The 24,037-nt window shown below is 35.6% G+C and overlaps 1 protein-coding gene across 7 annotated transcripts; it reads right to left on the bottom strand.

Annotated features, from left to right (window-relative positions):
• LOC132180652 (phospholipase SGR2) lies at window positions 1-21,976 on the bottom strand. Of its 7 annotated transcripts, none has more exons than XM_059593545.1 (21): window positions 21,177-21,970; window positions 19,851-19,951; window positions 18,817-19,011; window positions 14,336-14,491; window positions 13,865-13,936; window positions 13,624-13,776; window positions 13,174-13,224; window positions 10,855-11,025; window positions 9,520-9,669; window positions 7,707-7,772; window positions 7,024-7,578; window positions 6,872-6,941; window positions 6,666-6,787; window positions 6,349-6,421; window positions 5,495-5,594; window positions 4,703-4,796; window positions 4,562-4,624; window positions 2,187-2,235; window positions 1,914-2,017; window positions 947-993; window positions 1-699 (listed from the first exon to the last, which is right to left on the bottom strand). In XM_059593545.1, exons 1-21 carry the CDS (start codon window positions 21,403-21,405, stop codon window positions 468-470), a joined length of 2,853 nt encoding a protein of 950 aa, XP_059449528.1. In that variant the 5' UTR covers window positions 21,406-21,970; the 3' UTR covers window positions 1-467. The 7 variants fall into 7 exon arrangements, 6 of the variants coding, with proteins under 6 accessions (XP_059449528.1, XP_059449529.1, XP_059449532.1 ...); XM_059593546.1 differs by having other exon boundaries at window positions 4,568-4,624; XR_009440180.1 differs by lacking the exons at window positions 1-699; window positions 2,187-2,235 and having other exon boundaries at window positions 21,177-21,975.
• Between the last annotated feature and the right edge of the window lie 2,061 nt (window positions 21,977-24,037).

The following is a 24,037-nucleotide window of genomic DNA, read 5'->3' as shown; positions in this document are numbered from 1 at the left end:
TTGATCATAATTGTCGCCAATATCACGAGATTTTATTGAAAGAAAAAATGATAAATATACAGCGTTTTGATGGAACATAATTGTAATGTCGCCAATATCATTCTATTGTATTCATATATTTCTTGAAAAACAACACTATACACTGTTTATGTACTTGCATTTCAGTTCACCTAAATCTCATAGGGATTTGTTTCATTCAACAAGTATGCCCCTAAGTTTCCTTCGGTACACACAGAAATTGCTCTTCTATTAAACTAACAGCTACTTTGATTTCCCCCTTTTGCCATCCCCTTCTTCCCTCCAATGGGAGAGCCCTGGCGTAGACAATTGATGCCATATTCTTTTCAATCTACATCTGATTCTTTCTTGCATTCCCATTGCAGCTTGGCAATCATTAATTTTGGGACTTTCTGCAACGTATAAAATAATTGGCCCAGAATGCAAATTTGCTTCAACTGTCCCTATCATCAGCGCTTCTTCAGCACCTTCTTGGCTTTCCTAGAAAAATTTCTGACCATAAAACTGTCTGAGAATGTCAAAGGAAGCTCTTCATCAACAGTCTCTCTTTGATCAGACCAGCCGGCCGAATTTCTTTCTTTTGAGCTGCCTTCTTCGTCCGGTGAGCTGATATCCTCGGGAATACCTCGAAACAAGTGTTTCAATATGAAAAGGGCAGTATCAAAATCCCTCCAATAGTTTCTGCATACCAAGATTTACTAATTAAAACAAGAACCAATAAACAAACAAAAGCAATGTTGACAGGCTCAAGTTACGAATCCTTTATTATTTCCCCATTGCATAGAATGGGGATGAAAATAAAAGGAGACTATTAAATCTTGTTGACAACACCATACTACATTCAGTCCATAACAAACAATTTTTGATTGACAACACCAAAGTTGTGTATAACAAAGTTTTTTATTCAAAGTAGAGAATCGATACTTACGTATGTGCTCCAAAGGCTTGCAAGTATGGATGCTCAAATGTTTTATCCTGCATAACCAACATCAAAACTCTTATTGGAGAAAAAAAAAGAATATGAGCTGGTATTCACTATTTATAACTTAATATCCTTTATGTTTCAAATTAAGAGGAAATAAACAACCAGGTAAAACCCATCATGCTGGGAACTACTTTTGTGTTAAGATAAATCACTACTAAGCATCCTTTACAATGGAAAAGATCTTTCAACATATACATACAACTCGATTCAGCTAAAAAACTATTGGGATCAATTACATGAATCTTTTTCTGCCATTCAACACTTCAAAGGTCATATTCCTTGCTTACTCTTTGGATATCATATCCATACTACTTCTACCCCCATAATTTTTGGAATCCACCTGACCCTATAGACTCCCACCCGTATCAACTCAATTTAATACACTAGGCTCTGTTTCATATGAATGAACAATCATAGATGACTCTCCATCTTATCCTAAATTGATTCAGCCCCCACCACTGTATAGATATCTTCATTGCTCATTTTATATTCAATATGATGCAAGTCATCCACCTCAACCTTCTCGACATTCATGTCATAGCATTTATCATGACGCTGACACGCCAAATATCTATATATGCTCGGTGCTGACAGCACCAAGTCATCATATCCTCATTTTAGGAGATGTGTGGAACAAGGTGGGGATACATGAAAAGCAGCTCCTTGATCACATTAGGTCCTTGTATGTACAACTGATACCATCTTATCCATCTTACAACTTGTTACAAGTCACCCATGCAAGATGATATTTCATACCCTCATCTATTCCCAGTTATCAATGGATATATACATGTAGATATCAGTGTGTGCATGTGCATGTGCATCTTAGAGTGTTTTTGTGTAGCTAATCAACAGTGGAAATGAAATGTATGGGGTCCAAGCGTTAGCATGAAATTGGTAAACAACGCACTTGAAGCATGTGATCAAGCCGTCCCTCTTCACTTCCAGTTAATCTCTCCATCATCAGAGAGCCATATGATCTCTCTTCTTTTTCTTGGGAATCCTCTCCCCCTTCTGCAATATAAATAAAAATTTGTTTAAAATATGAATGAAAAAATAAGATGAAAGAATTAATTTTACAGCATTAGATAGGCTTAAATTGCAAAATAAGGATTTACATAACAAACACCGATTAGTTTGGACTGGGGATCAGTTGAGCTGGGGGGGTGAAAGATCATGTTACCTTCTAGGTTATCCGTGCTTCGGGATTGGCAAACTGTGAGAACTTTGGCCTGTTTAAACAGCAAACAACTTGGAACTTTTAACATCTTGCAATTACTTATAGAGTTAGCACTCAATCCTCTCAAACTGGAAACCAACACAACCAAAATGCAGTCAATTTGGATGCATATGCACTACTTCATTAAAAGTTGAGAAATGGGAACCTAATCAAGGTCAGATTCAATTATGAGTTTAAGCCAATATCTAACCTACCAATATCAAGTCGAACCTTTAGTGTAAATGACAAGCTGGAGATTATTTTGTAAAAACAAAATTTCAATTTCCAAGGTTTAAAGGGGAAAAATGTTTACGTTTAACTGTTTAGCAACATGTACTAGTTTTGAAGTGACAGACAAAGGTATATAAAAGTGACATTCTTGAGAACACCTTCACAAGCAGCGTGCAATTGTACTTGAAACCAACAAATTCAAAAGTTGAAACTCCATCTTTAAATTTCACCAAAAGGCACATCCCCCCTACCCCCCTCCCCCACGCGCTTTTTTTTTCAAAGAGAAACTACTCGATTTCCATTCCTATCTTATTGAACTTCAAAATGACATTTTGGTCGTCATCCATATAATGTTTTCATGACTATTACTAATTGAACTACTCGACATTTTATCTGGCTACGAAGCCTAGAAGTTTGAGCAAAAGGTATTCCAAGTATAAATTGGGAATTGAAATCCCTAATGTTGATATTAAAAAGAAAAAAAATATGTAAGGGAGTGCAAGCTCAAGAACCTTTCCTCCACCCAGAGCTTTCCATATCTAGATCCTTTTTGAAGCCCACACACAAATGTCGTCAACTCCTTGTGCACTCTTTTCTTACTCCTTCCTACCAACTTCATATATAAGAATCATCCTTAAACTATTTCCATAAATTCAAGTTTATGTCCTTATGCGGTAAAAGTGAGGAGGGCTAACATTCCATTCTACATACCATAAAAGGATTTAAGATATTCTAAACTGCAATTATAAGCCAGTGATATTGGCTTAAATAATTGATTGGGATAAATGCAAAATACGTATTTGTGGTTTCACCTATTTGCAATTAGCAATTAGCTCATTGGGGTATAAAAATTGGCTGGAAGCTCCTTGTGGTAAGTAAAAACAACAAACAGGTCTTTATACCCAACTTCCATCCAAATTTTTTATAGAAACATCAGCACTAATCATATTATGACACATGTGACACACAATAAAAAATAAAAATAAAAATAAAATAAAATAATTCCCCTTTGGCCAAATGGGGGCTGGCCGAACCACCCTTTTGGCCAAATAGGGGTGGCCGAACCACCCCATGGCTCTTGGGTACTGGGGGTGGTTCGGCCACTCTCAGGCCCAACATGGCATTTGATGGTTTCATAAAAAGTTTTGATGACAGTTGCATGCCTAGACCTATTTATGATTTTTGCTTACCATAGGAAGCTTCCAACCAATTTTTATTCCTCTAGGAGCTAATTGCAAATAGATGAAATCGCAGGGACTAATTTTGCATTTATTCCTATATAATTATATGTTTTTACAGTAATTCATAATAGTAAAAAACTATGCCTCCCAGCTATCATTTCCATCCACAGGGGAAAATGCACAATAAAAATGAAAAACAATGAGACAAATGAGGAAACAAAGTTGGTTTTCTTTTCTTTTCTTTTCTTTCCTTTTCTTTCTTCGGAACTCATTGCGTCAATATAGAACTTGATTATGAAAGTAAGCAATGAAATTATACAATCCAAAGCACAATTTTTCATTGTAAAATAGTTCATACTCATCATGCAGATGAGGCATCAGAAGTTCTACCTATTTTTTATTTTTTTTATTTTTTTTATTTTAAAAAAAAAAAAGAAGGAAAAAGAATGCACTGATCTCTAAAGAAAGCCATATGTCCTACCGACATCTACTCGAATCAGGAACTCAATGAAAGGCTGTCGTTGATTGATTACCTAGAAGTAAAACCAAAGTTGACTTTAACAAAGTAAGTTAAAAATTTGAGCAGAAGGCAGCAACTCCAAACCATAGCCACTCTTCTATTACAGTCTACCCCCCTTCCATTACTAATCTAATGTCATAGTTAGATAATGTTACAGCTCTTCAAAATAGGATGCTACCAAATGTTTGAGATTAAAACTTGTAAGTGACAGTGAGCTTAGAAAATAAGTTATGGAACATTCTGGCGACCCTGAGATTAGAGAAGTCTTAAAGAGGACCAGAATCAGGTTGCAACTAAGAAACAGGATTGGGACATTTAAACTCGTACTTTAAGATATATCTCTGAAAAGCTAACTTATGCATATAAAAAATTAGAGAGATAGCGTGGAAGGTCTAATAGAGCCTCACCCTTACGTAGTGTATATGGCCCATTATTGCCTGAGAACGAGCTGCTAAATCTTCAGTAAATTCCTACACCACATAGTATGAGCATATTAAAAAACACAGAGAGAGTTAAATTCGTATTTATGTATTATTAAAGAGCCCTACCTGGAATCCAATATGCAAGCGCTTTCCACCCTTGTGGTAAGGTATAAGAACAGGGCGTTTACCAATGTAATCTTCACAGACAAGTGGTTCAATTCTGTTGAAGTTCAAAGAAATCTTGCTATTATGTGCTGTAAATTCACCAGGGTTTACCATATTTCATAAAAACTAATAACTCTAATGAAACATATGGTTGAGCTTTCTTAAGATTAAATTACTTAAAAGAAAAAACATATGGCTGATTAATATATTATCGTGGTTTCATGTGTATTTTTGAGCAAAGTGAAAAGTAGGTGTGCGGGCGCGCAAGCATGTGCACTCATTTGAAGGAAAAGCGAGAGAGAGAGAGAGAGGGGCGTTGGTAGTGGGTACTTCTCTGTTATTAGCAGTCTGGGTGGGATTTATTAAATATCAAAATTCAACATATGTCCTGCTTGCGTCATTTTTTCTTTTAAGTAAACAAAGCCATACCCAGTGTCAACTATTTTTTGTTTTCTTTTTAAGCAGATATAATCAAAAGCACTAATAGAAAAAGTTTATTAGAAGGTAATGGAGTGCAAACCCACGTAGATGTCTAGTATACAATAGGAATCAACAATAATGAATATAAACAAATAAATAACTAGCACTTAAAATTTAGTCTATCAGCAAAATCAAGAGGAAAAAGTAAATTATCTGGTTGAACCACATCCAGCCCTCCAGGCACCCAATTCCAAAGAAATACGAAGTCTGTTAACCAAGCAAAAACAGAACAAATTCACACAAACTGCAATGAGAAGAGAAGCTACTGCAGACCTATATGCCACAGGATCAAACGGATGAAAAATGTTAAACATTTGCCGACATGCTGGCATCTCTTCATTTATATTTTCCCCCCAATATTCCTTTCCTTTGCCTGGAACAAAGAAGAAAAAGCAACTCATTAGATCTGGATTCTATGAATTTCAAAACATTCACATATATCCAAAATTCCTTTTTTTTGTGAATTATTAATTTTGTAGAAGAGGGCAAGAAATACAAGATTAGAATATTGGTTAAATGATTAAATTAACCAATGCCTGTAATTTCAAGTTTTTGGAAAGTGGTAGTTTATCAGTCGAAAAAAATTCAGTCAAAAGGACAGAGCAACCAACCAAAAAGAACAGAAAGAAAAGAAGACTGACACCTGCTAAAATCTAACAAATCTAGAAGAAACCTAACCTATGAGCAGGACAACAGGAACCAGAAACTCAAATATAGATAACATGACTTTCGGCATAGACCTCAGTGCATATGTATCAGGTAGATACATGTAACGAAAGTGAAAATAGTCATCGAGTCCAGCTCAATTTTACCAAATGCAGAATCTCTGGTCCACAATCAAGTAGTTGAACTAGCATTGCAGGTTTTAAGTCTCTTTAAAAGTGAAAACTTTACATGGAAGTTCAAACACATGATGCTAAACTCTATAGCTCCATACTGGAAAAGAAAGCTATTCCGTCAGTATAAACAAAGTACCCCAACAAAAGAAAATCATAATATCAGATAAAGTAAACAATAAGTTAACTGTGGAAGATTTCTTCAAAGATATAACAAGATTTAGGCACTATGAATGATATTCATGAACCCATATATAAAAGCATCTTAAATCCACATTTATTTGCTCTTACCAATCCCAATACGAATATTACGAAGGGCAAGGAATACTCCGAGAGGCGATCCAACTGCAAAGAATGTGTCAACCTGATGTATAAAGATCGAAGTCAAATGAGAAACAATATCCATTCCAAATTAAAAATAGATCTAATTTGCATAAAAAACTTCATAAAGAACCAACTTCGTTCTTCTTCAAAGATACAAACATTTACTTCTGAAAATTTACAAGAAGCAGAAGGTCAAAAAATAGAGCAAACTACTCTATCATGCAGAAAAAGGAAACAAGAAATTACACAATCAAAGAACCAGCCAGAAATCTCCTTTCTTTTACCTTAAATTCAAGCTTTGTGTACTTAATATATGGGGTGTAATTCTTGGGTGCATCATCTTGCCCAGGTGGCAGCTTCTCATCTATGGGTTGCTTTGCAGTAGTCGCAAGAACCTCCATGTTTCCTGTATATGTTACATATCAAATCGCAGACATATCAAAAAAAACACATACAAGAACAAAAACATTATATCAAGATTGGTGATCACCGTGATGCAATGTTGCATCTCCACCACTCTGCTTTTCCAATTCTGCTATCTTAGCCCTTAGTGAACCAATCTAAAGCAGCAAAGATTACATGTTATACAAAGGCATTCATAGAAAGCCATGCATAAAAATTATCCTTTTTATAGACTCTCACCTCTTGTCTCAGAGATTTGATTGCTTTGTCTTTATTGCTTTGATCGTCACATACTTCCTCAGCCATTTTCTCCAAACCATCAATTGGGAGCCCAGAACTCATGTTCGTAGTTTCACCTAAGCCATCCCTTTGTGGAGAAAGTATATCACTAGAATCACAAAACAATTTATCGACATCTTTGTCACCGCCTGCTTGTTTGGAATCCATAGACTTTGCAGCAAGCTCATCAAAATCTGAAGTGATAGGACCCACAATTGTGGAAGAATCTTCAGAATCACCTTCCTCATTTACCAAAAGTGTTGTTTGTGCACTCATCTTGTCTTCAAAATGATCCACTCTGTCATCTGTTTCATTTACTACAGTGGAGTTTTTATCCTCCAGCTTAGTTAAAGAGTCGCATGGAGAAGACTGTTTGTTCATACGAGGAGATGATTCTTCATTACTATCATGTTCTTTGTACATCCAATCCATTGGAAATGGGGAGGATAAATTTTCCTGATGGCAGAGAATATCATAGGAGAGGACACTTCCCAAAGAATGCCCATATATGGAAACCTATACAAACGTTTGCATGAAAGAACATTCATCGAATAGAAGTTACATAGTCATATCTCATTTAACGAAATAAATAAATAAATAAATAAAGATGATAAAAAAACAGCGGATGTTATAAAGCTGCAAACCTTTCCGTCATAACCCGGATTCCTCTGCAGAAACCTCAAATATAACCGGTTTAATTGGTGGGATACCTGGAGAAGAAGTATTTTTAATCAATTCAAGCTTTCTCATGTTAAGTTACCTCCAATATCCTTAATAGCTTGAGCTGGTCAGTATTAAATAAAAAAAATTTATCATTTCCGAAAAGAGAATACTAATCAATCTATTCTTATCTGCTCAAGATATCTCTAACAAAAGGTATAACGATTAACAAATCCTTATTCAATCAATAACTACACTACGCTCAGAAACTCTGAAACAACACTTTGACAGCCATGAAGCATTCAATCATTAGTGAAATTCTCAATCACTATATAAACCTCTTTTTTTTTTTGGGGGGGGGGGGGGGAACTGCTTTACTTGATTAGACAAATTGTCAGTCACATCTTATGAAAGAATAAAATTTTACAGTCTGTTAATTCAAATGCAATTTTAGAATATTACAGTGGAAACTCCATTGAAATGGGAAAATGATATGTATCCAAGAGAGTGAAAAGAAAATAAATCGAATATGTATCCAAGAAAGTGAAAAGAAAATAGATCGAATTTTAGAGAGCACCTAATAAACCAGAAAAAGGGCTTATTCACATGAAAGAAGAAAATTTTAAAGTTTGTTAATTCAAATGCAAATTTGGAACATTGGAATGGAAACTCCATTCTCAAGAAAGTCGCAACCACCTCTCCACAATTAGTTCATCTAAAGCTTACATTGTTGGCTCCTTACGCCTTAAACTTTTAGGATTGGTAGTAATCCAGCATGGTATGAAGTTTTGGCATTTATGAGGTTTTTGAAACACCTCTAGGAGACCCCCTTTTTAATTCCTTCTAGTTACAGGTCCAACGCCTGGATTCAGTAATGAGGGTTCTTATGTGGGTCTGCACATTAAAGAGGTGTAGAGTTTGTACAGCTTGATATACATTGTATGCATACAATCTGACAACTTCAACTGATGGCATTGATGGTCCAACATCCACAACTACCACTGATTTTCCCGTTAATCTAGCATGATTGCCACCACATGATTGCTTCTCAAACTATCACCAGTACCACCATTTCATTATACCGCCACTACCACCATTCTGTTTGACCACCACTATCACCATTCCACCAGCCCTACTGCTGCACCAAACCAAAACCAAAACCACTACAACCACAATGGTAATCCACACCAACTCTACTACACCGTTTCTTCAAAACCTCTCACTACCACCATTAGTGGCAACAGCGTCCAAGAACTCAAAGCCCAGTAAAGCCACCACTCCATTAGGACTAGCCACTACTTGGCTAGTCTTTGCTCATTCCTTTATGTTGCCTTTAGCCTCCTATAGTACGTCAAAGTTTTGGAAAATAGTTATATTCTTAGTCTTCTAAAAGGTAACGTTGGCCATAACTTGTAAACGTAGTGGACTAGGCTTGTAAGGCTGATATAGGCCTAGCATAAACACTCATCTCAGTCTTGTAAACAGTTTTTTTCATCTCATATCCAGAATCTAAAGACATGATCTCTTGCATCTCTAGAGATCACTTGTACCATATATTGGCATTAAATGGATTGTTAGAGAATATTACAGACAGTAAAAAATGATATCTCTGATAGAATATTATAAAATGGAATTAAATGGATTGTTAGAGTCTTGGGGGAAGGGGGAGGAAAATTTCCATTAAGTAATATTTTTTCACTGAAAAGAAAAGGATCCAACCAAATGACACCGAAAATAATCAAAAGGACCCTTAAAAAAGATAAGAAAATAGTAGAAAAGAATAAACAGAAGCAATACCGAGTTGATAATATCTTGACAATATATTGGGCTCATGTAGTATAACACATCATGAACAGTTGCGCTCAACGTGACACGCAGACCTCGTACTCCATCTAAAGTAATCTTTTCAACCGCAGTTTCACCACTAAGCTTCAAACCCTTTCTCCACTAGAATACAAACAACATCAAGTTAGTTATAGAACGTACAGCTTATCCAAATATTCCAATTAAAAAGACATACACCCCAACCCAAATACGGAATCTTAACAAAAAGTAGACAGAACAACTATTATCCTTTTTGCAAACAAGCAGAATTCCTTAAAACTTGATAGAGCAAAGCAAAAACACTACCATAGGGTATTACTCCTGTTACCAGTTTTGTTAAAGAACTTTTCTAGTTTTAAAATATAGCAAATTTGTCTTCCAAAGCTTTGATTAAAACCAGAAAGGCACTTCCAAAATGCTCGTCAAACATTCGGCAATTCACAAACATTTAAATATTATACAGCTCCCCATGCCATGAATTGGATTCTCTACTTCAAATTACTTCTAATGCTGCTCATATGTTTCAGGAGATGATTTAAAGATGGTTGCATCAGTAAAATTATGAGTTGAACTAAAAATATGTGAGCACTGCAACGTTAAGGACTCCATTGTTATTGTCATGTGGAACAATGAGTTCTTTTCCAACCAGGAATAGCTTAAAATTTAGCCGACATATTTCATGTTGCAGGCAATGAATAGCTATCTCATATGAAAAATATAGGACTAATAGTTGGTGAATCTGGTATGGCATAAACCTCTCTAAGTAACCCAAAACACAATGACTGAGAGAGATTGTGGAATACTAACAAATGAATAAAACCTAAAAATGAGATATACTACTTTACTCATATAAGTTTGTAGAACAAGAAGCCCCTACAATTTGATGATAAATATTCTTTAATGCTCTGAATTAAAGGAGAGTGCTTCCAACTTTTGAGTGGCATTGCAGTTTGAGGAAACAATCAGCACACCCATGCTCCATTCATCTCAGATTACATGAATGATTCAATATTGTCTGCCAACATTATGAAAACCTCAGATTTACTCGCCCCCCCCAAAAAAAAGGGAAAAGGAAAAGGAAAGGAGGAACACAGTAATCACTATAATAAATTGTTTGGTCCAACATCACTGATACATTCATACATTCCATTTCCTACTTACCGAAAAAAAAAAACAAAGCCTGATCTCATCAAGATGACATGCAACTAAATGCATTTTTTGACCATATCATATTGTACAGGAATTCTCTATTTATTTAACAAATGAATTAACTCCATAGAAGAATAGAGGGTCAACATAATAAATTACCTGGCACGGGATAAAAAGGACTCTCTGAGTGATACGTTGGTGTGAAGTAAGGTGCCGTTCAGCAAGACTCTCTGTGATATGGCGAAAATTGCTAACATCGTCAACCAAATTAGACTTCTCCAACCTTTGACCAATACCATGAACCATAAAAACTAGGTGTTGCACAGGTACCTAGACCAACAATTTCAATTAAACAAAGATCAAACTTAAGTGATATAGCAGCTTATTGCAGTGAAATATCAAAGAGCAAGCTGAGTTTCTGAGTCCAATAAAAGAAACCAAGTTATAATAATGGACTTGTCACTTAGACCAAAAGTACCTATCTCAACACAAACGGACAGTAACACCTGTATGGTACATGTCTTTAGAACATGCCATCCAAAAGAGGAAAGAGGAGAGGAGAAGATGAAATGGGAAAGAAAAATATTATTTTTTTCCACTTTTGTCTATCGCAGAAGAGTTTTAGAGGTCTCCCAGAGCCCAGAGGATTAAGGCAGCAACTGAGTCGAATCATTTTCAAACAGCTATGCCTCTAGTTGGTATGGATCATCTAAGAAACAAGCAGATTTGAAGTCTCAAATGCAAGTTCATTACAAACAAGTCAGATGCAAAGATAGTTCTATTTAGCTTATGGAACCACTGTATAGGACATAAGAGTCACAAGCAAGCCCAAATAGGAAAGTGAAGGTCCACTAAAACCTGTTGGGGGATGGCTAACTCAGTTTTGCTCTTTCCCAAAGAGGGATAGTGCCATGCTATGATGTTAGGGGGGATGGTTCCATGTAATGAAGATAATAGGGGGGAATAGTCCCATGTAAAGTGGGAGCTTGAGTCCAACATTGACCAGGAGCCAGAAATAGGGGGACAACTCTCTCAATAGAAAAGGCGCTTCTCTAACTTACTGCTGCTAGTCATGTGCAGGTGTAATGAGCTTATTGAAGAATACAACGCTCTTACCCCAATGATCAGACACATCCCCGAAGAAAGCACATTTAATTCTGTTCAATATAAAATAAACAATTACAATGTTCATTTGGAGCCCTTCTGTTTTTTAGTTGCAGTGGATTCAACAAAATGCACTTTCTGTGCAACGTGGGCCGAAGCTCATGAATTGACGAATGGTGGCTGAGCCTAGGTCAAGCCTACGTCGGTGAATCCAAAAATTGAGATCAAGCTGAGCTCATACATGAAGTACAGCTCCATTACAGCCATACAAGGAAAGATCATGCCATCCCACTCGAGTTCTTAAAAAACTCCCTAAGAGAATAAACAATCGCCAAAGGTGTTGCCACCAACATCAGAACTTGGGTTGTTACATACATAGTTTCTTTAGTTATAAATAAAACATTGTTAGAATATTAATTAAATAATTAAATTCACCCTTCTTATTAATTCAAACATTTGGGATTTGTATCATAATAGAGATCTTGAATTCAAACCTTGACTCCATAGTTCACCCTCATTTTAGTTAAATATTTCACATGTTGGGCATCACTTGTTGAAGAGGAATTGGAGCCCACATGTAAAACAGAATGTTCGAATATCAATTAAATGACTCTTTCCAATCAACTTAAGTTTTGGGTTTAAGTGGTGATCTAACAAGGACTAGTTGTTGACGCTCAAAAAAAAAGGTGAAAGTAGGAGAGAGAAGCTAGGAGAAGAAGAAAGCAAGCTAGGGCAAAGAGAAAAAGAGAGGAGGGGTGGGGGGTGAAAAGAGAGAAGAGAATCAATTTCTCTTTTCTTTTCTTTTTGATAAGTAAGAGAATCAATTTCTCATAATTTTATTCCATATAATTCTGCCTTCATTGGAGTACAAAAGACATTTAAATAGACCAACAACTAAACTCAATTGCAACGCCCATTTATTGACTTAGCAATGACCATTTATTAAATTGTCTAAAGTAATCTAGAGCAATGCCCATTTATTGAATTGCAAAAATACCCTTGATTCTAGAAAATTCAATAAAACATAAAATTAAATTCTAATAATCCCATATAGTTTTGCCTTTTGCATTGGTTGCTCAACTACCATGGTACAACCACACACGCCAATTCGCAGTCCATTGAACTGAGGTATTGCCTTCTTAACAGAATGTCACTTATATATTCATTCTCCCACACTGTGTGTAATACCAAAGCTACTGCAAGATTCTCTAGGTTGTTGAAAAGATAACATGGTTGAATTGATAAAAAAAAAAAAAAATAGATAGAATATTTCATAGGGAAGAACATACATATACTATGTACAACTGTATTTAAAAATAAATAAAAAGAAAGAAAAACAAACATGCCAAGGAGCATAAATGCTTTGGTGCATACCTGTGAACAGTAATCATCCATTTCCTCCTCCTTTTGCTGACGTAATTCCTCCTAAAAAAGGAATAAAGGAAAAAAGAAAATAAAATTATTGTTAAAAATCGTAAAGACAGCCATCATAGCAGTAGAAATAATGGTTCCTAAATGCATAAATGTTTACATACATTTATGCATACATGCATTTTTTTTTTTTGGGGGGGGGAGGTGTTGGTGGGGGGTGGGGATGTACATACGTAAGGGATGTAAATACGTAAATATAGGTATGTGTGCTTAGAAACACAATTCACACACCCATACAGAATTGAATGGGTGATTTCACCCTCCACCCGTTGTTCAAAGGAGGAAGATATTCTGTTTGGTTCCCAAGTCCATAGGCATATATTATGTCCAAATATGTAAACTAAAGGCAATAAAGTTCCTGCCGTCATAATATTGAGGAGAAAATATAGAAACCTGGGTGGGTTTTGGTGAGTGAGATGTAGAATAGCCACGCCTTAACTTAATGCCATTCCTACTTAAACTAATGACACTAGAAAAACCAGAAGCATCAATATTGAGCCAAGCCTCCCAAGTATCATCTTCTCCTGTAAAAAGTGCATGCAACCCCTACAAGAACAACCCCAAGATATATTTATGCACCCAATATTAACAATGAAGAAAAAGGAATCCCAATTGACAAAAAAAATATGCATACCAGGGTAGTGCCCTGCAAATCAACTCGAGCTGCAAAAAGTCCAGATGGTTGAAATGTTCTCCGGTGCCAGACCTGGAACAAATCCATCTTTATCAGCTATTTCTATAACTTATGAGAAAGAGAAAAGTACTCAAATCAATGTTATAGCAAAGGATGCAAAGTGCTTATTTCAAATTTATGAAGTAGTAATAATAATAATAATAGATTACAAAAAATTATAAAATAAATAAATTAAATTTTCAAAAAGGAATGTGCAGACAGCAACATGCGAAAGGTCCATAGACCTAAATTTTGTAGGCTTGAAGAAGAAAACACAATCTTTAACCTGCATTTAACTTCGCATTTTTCTTGCTCTCATACATATACTGATATACATGAAAATATCTGACAACTAGTAGTAATGGATAGGATATTTATAAATCCTCCTACTCAAGATAATTTAAAGTAGCAAAACCCAGTACTTTAGCAAACCTGGGTACGATATGCAATCTCTAGTTGTTCCGCCACATCTTCACGAAGTGGAAGCCAATCAAGGCCCCCTTTACGAGCAAACCAATGACCTCTTAAAACACGCCGATTTTCTCCATACCAGTAAACAGGGAAACAATGTCTCCACGCTAAATCAACCTACATAAAGATCGTAATTTCACTTTTATAAAGTACGAGTTAAACAAAAACAACAAAGTTCTTTAAAATGCCTATAATATCATGGATATCTCTTCCAAGAAATTTGTCAACACTAAAACAAATACATTAAAATTTTTAAATTAACAAAAAAAAATGAAAGAACATATACAGTTTTAGATAATTGTTAAGATATATATATTTTTTTAATAAATAAAGCGACTTTATTAAAAGTGCAAGAGGCGCAACCTAAATACACATGAACAATAACAATAACAATAACATATACAAGAAAGAACACCCAACAAGAACAATAACAAGGAAAAAGAGGACAAAAATCTGAAAACTTGGAGGCGCCAAAAAGGGCGTTAACAAAGATCTATCCAAAGAGGGATCTACGAAAACATAGCTTTAGATCCTCGTCTTCATGTAATCTGATGAAGTTCATGTCCCAATGCACCTTGTCATTGTGAGAAAGCATATGATCAGCCACCAAAGCATCCCTATCCCCAGCAATGCAAAAAAGCTTCAGAAAGGAATCCTTCAAAAGACGATCCCCACACCAAGTGTCATGCCAATACCAGGTTCGAGAGCCATAACCACCTCATTAGTAACAAACCCAGAGAAAGTATCTCAGCCACTCCTAATATGTTTCCGAAGACTCACCCCATAAGGCCCAGAAACAGATTTAGAGCACCATCCGCCTGCCAAACTTCCATATTTTTTTTATCCACGACTTAACGGTAGAAAGTCTCTCTCTCCACAACATATCTCCAAAGCCACTTACCCAACAAACTTGATTGAAAGTGAGCAAGTTCCTAATCCCCAAACCTCCAAGACTAAGGGAAGTACAAATCTTCTTCCAATTAACAAGATGTAACTTAGGCTCGTTATTCAAGCCATCCTACAAGAACTCCCTTTGCAATTTTTCTATCCGATTAGCAACCCCAACCGAGAACGGGAAAAGGGAAAGAAACTAAGTAGTCAAGTTGGAGAGCATGCTCTTGATCAATGTTAACCGACCACCTTTTGGAAGAGTCTTTTCCACCCCACTAATCTTCTCTCCATCTTCTCAACAATTGTATCGCAAATAAATGTAGCTTTGAAGGAGCACCCAGAGAGAGGCCCAAGTATTTCAGTGGCAAAGACGAAACCCTATAACCCAGAATATTAGCCAAGGCACACAACCAACAGGAACCAACTCAAATTTAGCCAAACTAATCTTCAACCCTGAAACGGCTTCAAAGCAAAGTAAAACATATCTCAGACACCTAAGATTATCTGAAGCAACCACGCAAAAAATAAGGGTATCGTCTGCAAAGAGAAGATGAGAGACGGATAGCGTATTGTCATTCCTATCACCCATGAAAAGTCAAAAATTAAACCCCTAGTCACAGCAATGACCATCATTCTACTCAAAACTTCCATAACAATCAGAAAAAAAAAAAAAAAAAAAAAAAAAAAAAAAAAAAAAAAAAAAAAAAAAAAAAAAAAAAACAAACAAACAAACAAACAAAAGAGGGGGACAAAGGATCACTCGGTCTCAGACCACAAGAGCTACTAAAAAGCCATTGGAAGCAACTTTAATGAACCTTGACCATAAACAATTGGCATGAGAGAAGCCAACCTTGCTAATTGTGCAATTTGAACGAATACAACCAAAGTAAGCCACCACAATTCCCCATCCCTTAGAATGGGCCGAGATTAAGCTCATTTTACATATACAAAACTGCATAAACTTCCAAAGCATTTCCCCCAACCCAAAAAAAAGGAGAAAAAAAGGTAGTTGGAGCAGATATTTGATTTAATAAAAATGCATAGAGATGGCCTGAAGCAATTAGTCCAGAGGTCCAAGGGTTGCTTACTAACATGTTCCAAACAAGATACTCCAATAATCTCATCATGGTCTCAACATAATGAATGTGAAGAAACTTTCTTTCACCTATCTCAAAGCTCCAAACCAAAATGCTTAGTAAGATAGCCGAAAAGGCACTAAGAATGAAATGAAAAAGACTCTCACTAAGAGATGCATGGTTCTCCTTTCTTTTCCTGCATCTACAACCTAATGGCAAAGAGAGGAGACATTGGGGTAAATCATTCCCATCTACTTTAACACGTATGAGAGAAAATCCAACAGGAAACTGAAGGTTAAAATGCTTCTCTTTATAAATTTGTCGTTATCAAAAAGATTGTTCCAAGCCGAGCAAATAACTGGACCTACTTCCTTTTTCAACGAAGTTGTTCAAGACGCAAAGGAGGCATTACCCAAGTATTCAAGAAATATACAAGAGAAAATGCCAGCCTCTAAGAATGGAAAAAATAAATCCAAAGAGCAATGAGTCAATTAAGTTTAAGAATGAAGAATCAACAAATGAGCAATAATGATCTGCCTCCGCCATCCACATGCATAATGAACGAAATAAGTTTCAGATCCAGCAAACTGTTCTCCTTCCCTGCAAAGTCCAGACCAAGTACATTAAAAAGGACCCAAAAGAGCTACTTTCCATAGCTTCCGATTACTTCACCTGCCAAATCTCCCTAGGGAACTAGAAGGCATCTCAAGAACCACTTGTGGCAAAGCCCAATTTATTCACAACTTCCAAGCTACTGAGGATTGCACTAAGAGATTATTGATCCAGTTTATTCACAACACCCTAACAATTAACAATAAAATGCTTCCTCTTAATCAGATTATCATTAGTCAAAATCTTTCCTACTGCAGCTGTCCAGGTAAAACATGCGACCTTGAGAAGAACACAAGAACCCAAATCTCCCTATACCAAGGGAAAAATGAATAGTCAGATTTACAATCTTTTTTTTGATAAATAATGTTGTATATATCAAAAAGCGTAAGACGCCCCTAAGTACACAGGAAGTATACAGAGGAAACCTACGAGCCCACAAAAAAAATCCCAATAATAACTTTGTGATTACCTGCTATCCTATTTGTAAAACCAGCTCTATTTCATTTTCATAGGTATACTGTTCATATTGCTCCTTGGAAATGAATTATAGTTTCAGAAATCAATCACCACCAAGTATTTCTAACAGGTGCGAGTCGAAATTTTCAAAGGTGTTCTCTGTCAAGCTTGGTCTGGAAACATCAGTTTGTATGGAAAACCACCTCAAGTGTCATATGTTTGGAAATAAAGTGCCACAGAAAATTCTAAATTGTAAGAAGCTTGTTAAAACCAGTTGCAGTAAATGGAATTGGCATCAAACAGAGCCATTATAGTTCCTCTGTAGAAGCAAATTTCCGTCATTTTTCCTTCACGGTGAGATCCATTCAGTTCCTTGGTCCAGATTCAAGGATAGTACAGTGGTTGGGCTTTCTTTGCATTGATGTCTAATACATCTCTGGAGTATAACTTCATATGTTGATTGCTAACAACATAATTACATATCCCAAATTCAATTTTAATGATGGATTAAAAAGGTCATTCTGAACTCATGGCAGAATTACAAATTTACAAAGGATGCTCTTGGGCACTTCAATTGACTTTCTACTAGCTATGAGGCAAAAACCAACTTTTGTGCTGACTTGTGAGCTTTATGCGAGAGGAAATGCTCTTTAATGGAACTTTAGCCTTAGCAGGTTGTGACCAAGAAACCGCCAGTTTTGCTTGGTGGGCCTCTCCACTTCAGCAAGGTTTTTGTGGGTTTGAATTAAGCATAAAAGTTCTATTGAGCTGGTGTTGCAGCTATCATGAAATAAGATACAGGACAATTTGTCCCTAACAAGACACTCACCTACCATAATTTTTTTAATATGTAATAAAATACATTAAAAACACTGGCATACTACAATGAGGTAATACAATCTTCCAGATGCTTTCCATGCCCTTTTCTCCTCCATTTTTGAATTTTCCACAAGAGTATAGAATCATTTATAGTCCTGAATTATTTCATCGATTTTTTATAGGGTCCCTCCTATTATCCATTTGGTCCTCAATTTTATTCAATGAAATAGGTGATGGGAGTTTAAGAACCCATGCAATTTGTTCTTTTTTCTAATCATTCCGTATTAATTTCTATATGTGATCAAAGAATAAATATATATATCAAATTTTTTGTCACCTCCATTCATGAAGGCACGGCCCAGATAAAGAAGAAGTTGCCAGGAAATTATTGAAAGATGAAATACTTATAGAAAAAATAATATTTTTTGATAAGTAAAAAACATTTATTATTCAAGTTTTTTATAGAAAAATAATATATAAAGTATTCTTCAAGATAGAATGTGCAAATTTATATTTTGAGTAAATTACAATTAAAATGATCATAAAGACATTATAGGAAGTAGAAAAAGAACAAAAACATCAGGATACCTCATAGAGTCCTCCTTTTACAGGGACACCAACTCTTTCTTCTTCAACATCATACAGTTGGGCTGACCGAGCACCTTCCGAAGAAGATACACTTCGTTGCTTATCCATCATCTTACTGGAACTAGGTCGTCCCATTGGACCTTCACTACATTCTGCATATTCTTTCCACCAACTAGAGAGCAACTCTTCCTCTCTCTGTAAATGCATATTCAAAAACCAAGCAACTTAATTAATAGAGAACATGAATCCGATTAGCTGCCAACTCTAGATATATCAATCATCTAAGCCACTCAATATCAACAGATATTATCAGCACTCTTTCCTAAGTGCGTGCCTTTAGCTTCTAAAGATAATGTCCAGAAAGCAAAGCATAAATACATAGATGAAATCTTATCAGTACTCCAGAAAAAATTCAAAAATTACACAACTTGTACTTTCTAAAAGGCATTGTAACACCCTAGTCCTACACGGGAAAGATGAATAGCCCATGTAGAGTTGGTAGATTATAAGGTACTCATGGGTGCAAAGTCCCACATTAGTTCCTTACTATGTGAAATTGGGCTTTCTAAGTGATTCTAAAGAGTTCCAAAATTGATTAATCATTATGGAATGATAGCGTAGATGTGACTGGCACTTTATTTGGGTGATTACAAATGGTATCAGAACAACCTGGTAATGCCATGTGCTACTGGAGTATTGTATGATGTGGCCCTGAAGAAAATGTCAGGGATTTAAGGAAGGGAGATTGTAATACCTTAATCCCATATTGAGAAGATGAGTAGCTCATATAGCTCATATAGAGTTGGTAGATTATAAGCAATTTATGAGTGTTAAGTCTTACATTGGTTACTTACTAGATGGGACTAAGCTTTATAAGTAATTCTAGGGATCTCCAAATTAACTAGTCATTTTGGAGTAATAGTGCAGATGAGTCTAACACTTTCCCTACGTCGTTATATACATCCTAGAATCCATAATGAACATGGAAGGGAAAGCTTTACTATTTAACAAACTAAAAATTCTACAAATATTACCTGCAAGAAAGATGCTTCTATCGCAAGAGAATCCCTCATCCCAAAACGAAAATAGTCGCTCTTCCCCACTATCTCAGTGCGAGGGACTGAGGCAGATAGCTCTGAAGAAAGAAAAGCACCAGAATCCATCAAGATGTATGCTTGTACTTGATATGGATATCTAATGCTCATGAACTAAAAGTTAAAGAAGGAAACCAAATGAAAATGAAAAAATAAAAAAGGTAGGCAATTAAGCAATGAAATTGCTTGATCATAGATTAGCAAAAACTAACGGGGAAAATGACTCAGCCTAATAAAAACAAAAACAAGGCACTTACACATGTAAACCTAGAGAATTTTTCAGCTAATGCATTTAAGTCTTCTATGACGACCTTACCTTCAGCTTATAGCATCTAATAATATGTAAATTCACTAAAATTATGTTTGAGGTGCTGCACTGAGCAACACAAGGATCTAACCATCAACATCTGCAATGAAACTCAAACCAAGAGCTTCAATCATAACTCCTTCATGACAAGGATTTAACCTTTAGCATCTACAGTATGACATAATTCTAACTTATATTCAAGATGCTCTGAATTTGTTGGCTATCTCTTTTCACTTCTCCTTTTTCTATTTCTTAAATTAAGCAAACTATCAACCAAGATGAACAACAGAAAGAAATTTACAACTTAAAAAGTTGTGGAAGCTGCATTGTTTGGCACTATTCTGAGAGAACAATTTCTGTTTTAGAAAGCAAAAAAAACTGAGACATGGACGAAAAATTCATTTGGGTAGGCATTTTTTGTTTTCAGTTTCAGAACAAAAAAACCATTGAAAAAATAGTGTTCTCTGAAAACTGCTTTTAAACATTGTTTTTCAAACACAGCTAAACAGGCCCACCCAATTTCACACTTGTGCATCTAAAGACTGACGCAAAGCCATTTTAGAGGCTTCAAAAATTTGAAGCACAAATTCTCCTTCAACTTAATTCGAGCAACAATGGACCCATCCTAGAAACATCGAATCAGATAGCATATGATACAACAGGTAATATTACCTTCTAAATTATGTCAAAAGAGAGGGAAAAAAAAAATTCATGGAACAACCCGAGTGAGTAAAAACAATATCGAAGTTCGGTAATCTGCTGAACGTTCCCAAAAAAGAATAAGTACATTATACATGAACTGACACAAATAAATGCATCAAGCATGACTGAGAAAGGTAATGAGACTTTGAAGTTCTTCACTTTTCCTCCTCTCAGCAACCGAACCAAGCATTTTGGAATCAAACAAGCCAACTTACTAAAAAAAATGGCTACCAAATTTATTAGAAGAAAAAACTCACCATTCTCTGCCAAAGGCACCTTGCAAAAGTACCACCTAACATCGCCCCCATCCGAAGGACTCCTCGTCTGCGCAAGATACTTCAGCCTGCCCTTACACTGCTCGATCTCATCCTCCAATCTCGCAATGTTCGACGGTGTATTCTTCAACAAATCAGGGGACGTCTCCTCATCCCCACTGGTACCAATAGCTCCTGAAACCAACTCTGGGCTTGCCTTGGAACCCGCCATAGAAACGTGGCTCGGAAGCAATCCTATGTATGAATTAAGAAAAGAATCCAAAAGGGTATTCTAGTATCAAGTATAATACATGAACTCCCACCAGATTCCTGCATGAACTGGACAAAGTTTGCACTATAGGATCAACCATCAAAGCGATTCGAGGAAAGAACACGCATTCTCTTCATCAAATTATCAAATGGGTAATCTTCATAATGGTCAAACTCCACTCTCTAACTGAACTTTGCAAGATTTAGCTTTCCAATTGGAATTTCACGTGAATCAAACATAACCCATCAAAAGAAACATCACGTCGATATCAACTCTAAAAGCACATGCAAGGAAGCGAATATGAAATAAAATAGAGGAAAATGGAAGAAAGTAAAACTCAAATAGCAAGAACTTCAAGGGAAGGAATCAGAAGGAAATTTGGGGAGCCCAGATGGAAAATAAGCTTTTGGAATTTTGTGGGGAAAAGGAAAAAACCCAGAATCCAGAAGAAACCAAAATCCAATAGAAAGGAAAAAGATGAGAGTTTATTGTTGAGAAAGAAGAATGACAGCTCGGTGTTGAATGTCAGGTAGAAACTACAGGTACAAACTATATGAAATGGGCCAAATGGCGGTTGCGGTGCTATGCTTAGGGCGTGTTTGGTTATGCCTTTTAAACACTGAGACTAATAAACCCTTCTCTTTTCTTTTTTTTTCTTTTTTTTTTTTTTTTAAGAGCATTTCCAATGGAGGAGCCAAATTTTTATGCAAAATAGCTCCTTAAAACTCACTTTTATCTAGTTTAGCTAATGAATTTTTAAATGCATTCACATCCGATTAGCTATATTTTTATCTATATCATTTAAATATTATTAAAAGTGAGAAAAGTTTTTGGAAAAAGAGAACATGTGAGAGGAAAAATGGGAAAAGTTTAGGAAAAGAGAGAACATGCAGAGAAAAAGTAGGAAAAGATTTGGGAAAAAGAGAAAACAGGTAAGAGAAACAATAAAAAATAAAATGGCTTCCTTAAAAAGTACTGCTACATTTAACTTTTTTTTTAGCTTTTCCAATCAAATATCTATTTTACATTTTCTTTTGGCTAATCCAATGTAGGGGGTTTTTTAAACATTTGAAGAGCCATTTTAGATAAAAGTAACATTTAGAGCATTCCCAATGGAAGAGCCAAATGTTACTTTTATCTAGAATAGCTCTTCAAATGTTCAAAAAACCTCCCACATTGGATGAGCCAAAAATATATGTAAAATAGATATTTGATTAGAAGAGTTAAAAAAAAAGTTAAATGTAGCAGCACTTTTTAAGGGAGCCATTTTATTTTTTAGTGTTTCTCTCTCCTGCTTTATCTTTTTTCCAAATCTTTTCCCACCTATTTTTTAGAAATATAGCTAATCGGATGTGTAGACACTTAAAAATAGCTTAGCTAAACTAGATAAAAGTGAGTTTTGAAGAGCCATTTTACATAAAAATATGGCTCTTCCATTGGGAATGCTCTTAGCTCTTCCATTGAGAATGCTCTAAGTGAGCGACTAAGGTTACCCTTTTTTTTTTTTTTTACTATATCATTAATCTTTAAGTTCTCTTAGAGCTATCATTTCAGGCCTCATTAGGTTCTATTGGTTCCTTAGCTCAGTTAGCTGAGGTGTTTGAGTTTGAGATCCCGGCTGCCATCGAGTTGGATGCAATCTAGGCAGCTAGGAACAATTGTGTCATTTGTGTGCATTATGGTTTCTCCTCTAATTTGCACAATGTGGATATTCAAATTCACACCATCTTTAAGACTATTTAAACCTTAAACCGTTTATTTTTCTTTGAGAAAACTTTAATTTCCTACTAAAACTGTCTGATTTTTTCCTTTGAACGGGCTACAATGGTTGTTCAAATGAGTCATATTGTTCTTGCTTTGTTCAAACAATAACCATTTTCGTTTCCAGCCATGAGATTTTCATTTGAAAATCACCCGAACCCTAATTTTCTTGTTACCGATATCTTCCTCCATATCATAGTAACTACAATTCACCAAACATGCATTCTAAAACATCCAATGTATCATCAAAATTACTCATGTAAATCAAAAGTCTAATTTCTCCTTCTTATTATATAGCTGTTTGAACAATATTCATTTCTCCTTCTTATTACACATGTTATTATATAACATGTGGCATTTTACTTGACACATGGCATCAAGCAGAACATGGTGGAATATGACATGACATCTTACGCATGTTAGAACAAAAACTTATCTCGTTCAAAAAAACACTCTTCTCGTTCGAATAAGATCCTCCTTGTTCGAATAAAAAATGACCCGCTTCGAAAAGAACTATATTCGGTGTACAAGTCGTAAATTTTGATCGTTTTTCTTCGATTTTCCTTTCACTTTAAATCTTAATTCTTTACTTACTATCATACATTGTCAAAACATTACTAATTTTACATGACCTTAGTTTTCACTATTTTCATGTCATTATCTTTAAATTTCTATTTTACTTTAGCTTATATTTTTCCTCTGTATTACGTTAGACCTCCAATTTCAATGTAACTTCATCTTATTTGGAGGAAACCTCCACAAAATGTCTTTATGTCTAAGCGAGGTAGCGGGAGAACTTATGGATAGAGCGGGAAATACCTGCCTCGACTTA

The sequence above is a fragment of the Corylus avellana genome, chromosome ca5, assembly GCF_901000735.1.
Source record: "Corylus avellana chromosome ca5, CavTom2PMs-1.0".
Taxonomy (NCBI): domain Eukaryota; kingdom Viridiplantae; phylum Streptophyta; class Magnoliopsida; order Fagales; family Betulaceae; genus Corylus; species Corylus avellana.
Note: the sequence above shows the minus strand (reverse complement) of the source record. Positions and strands in the feature narration are given on the sequence as shown.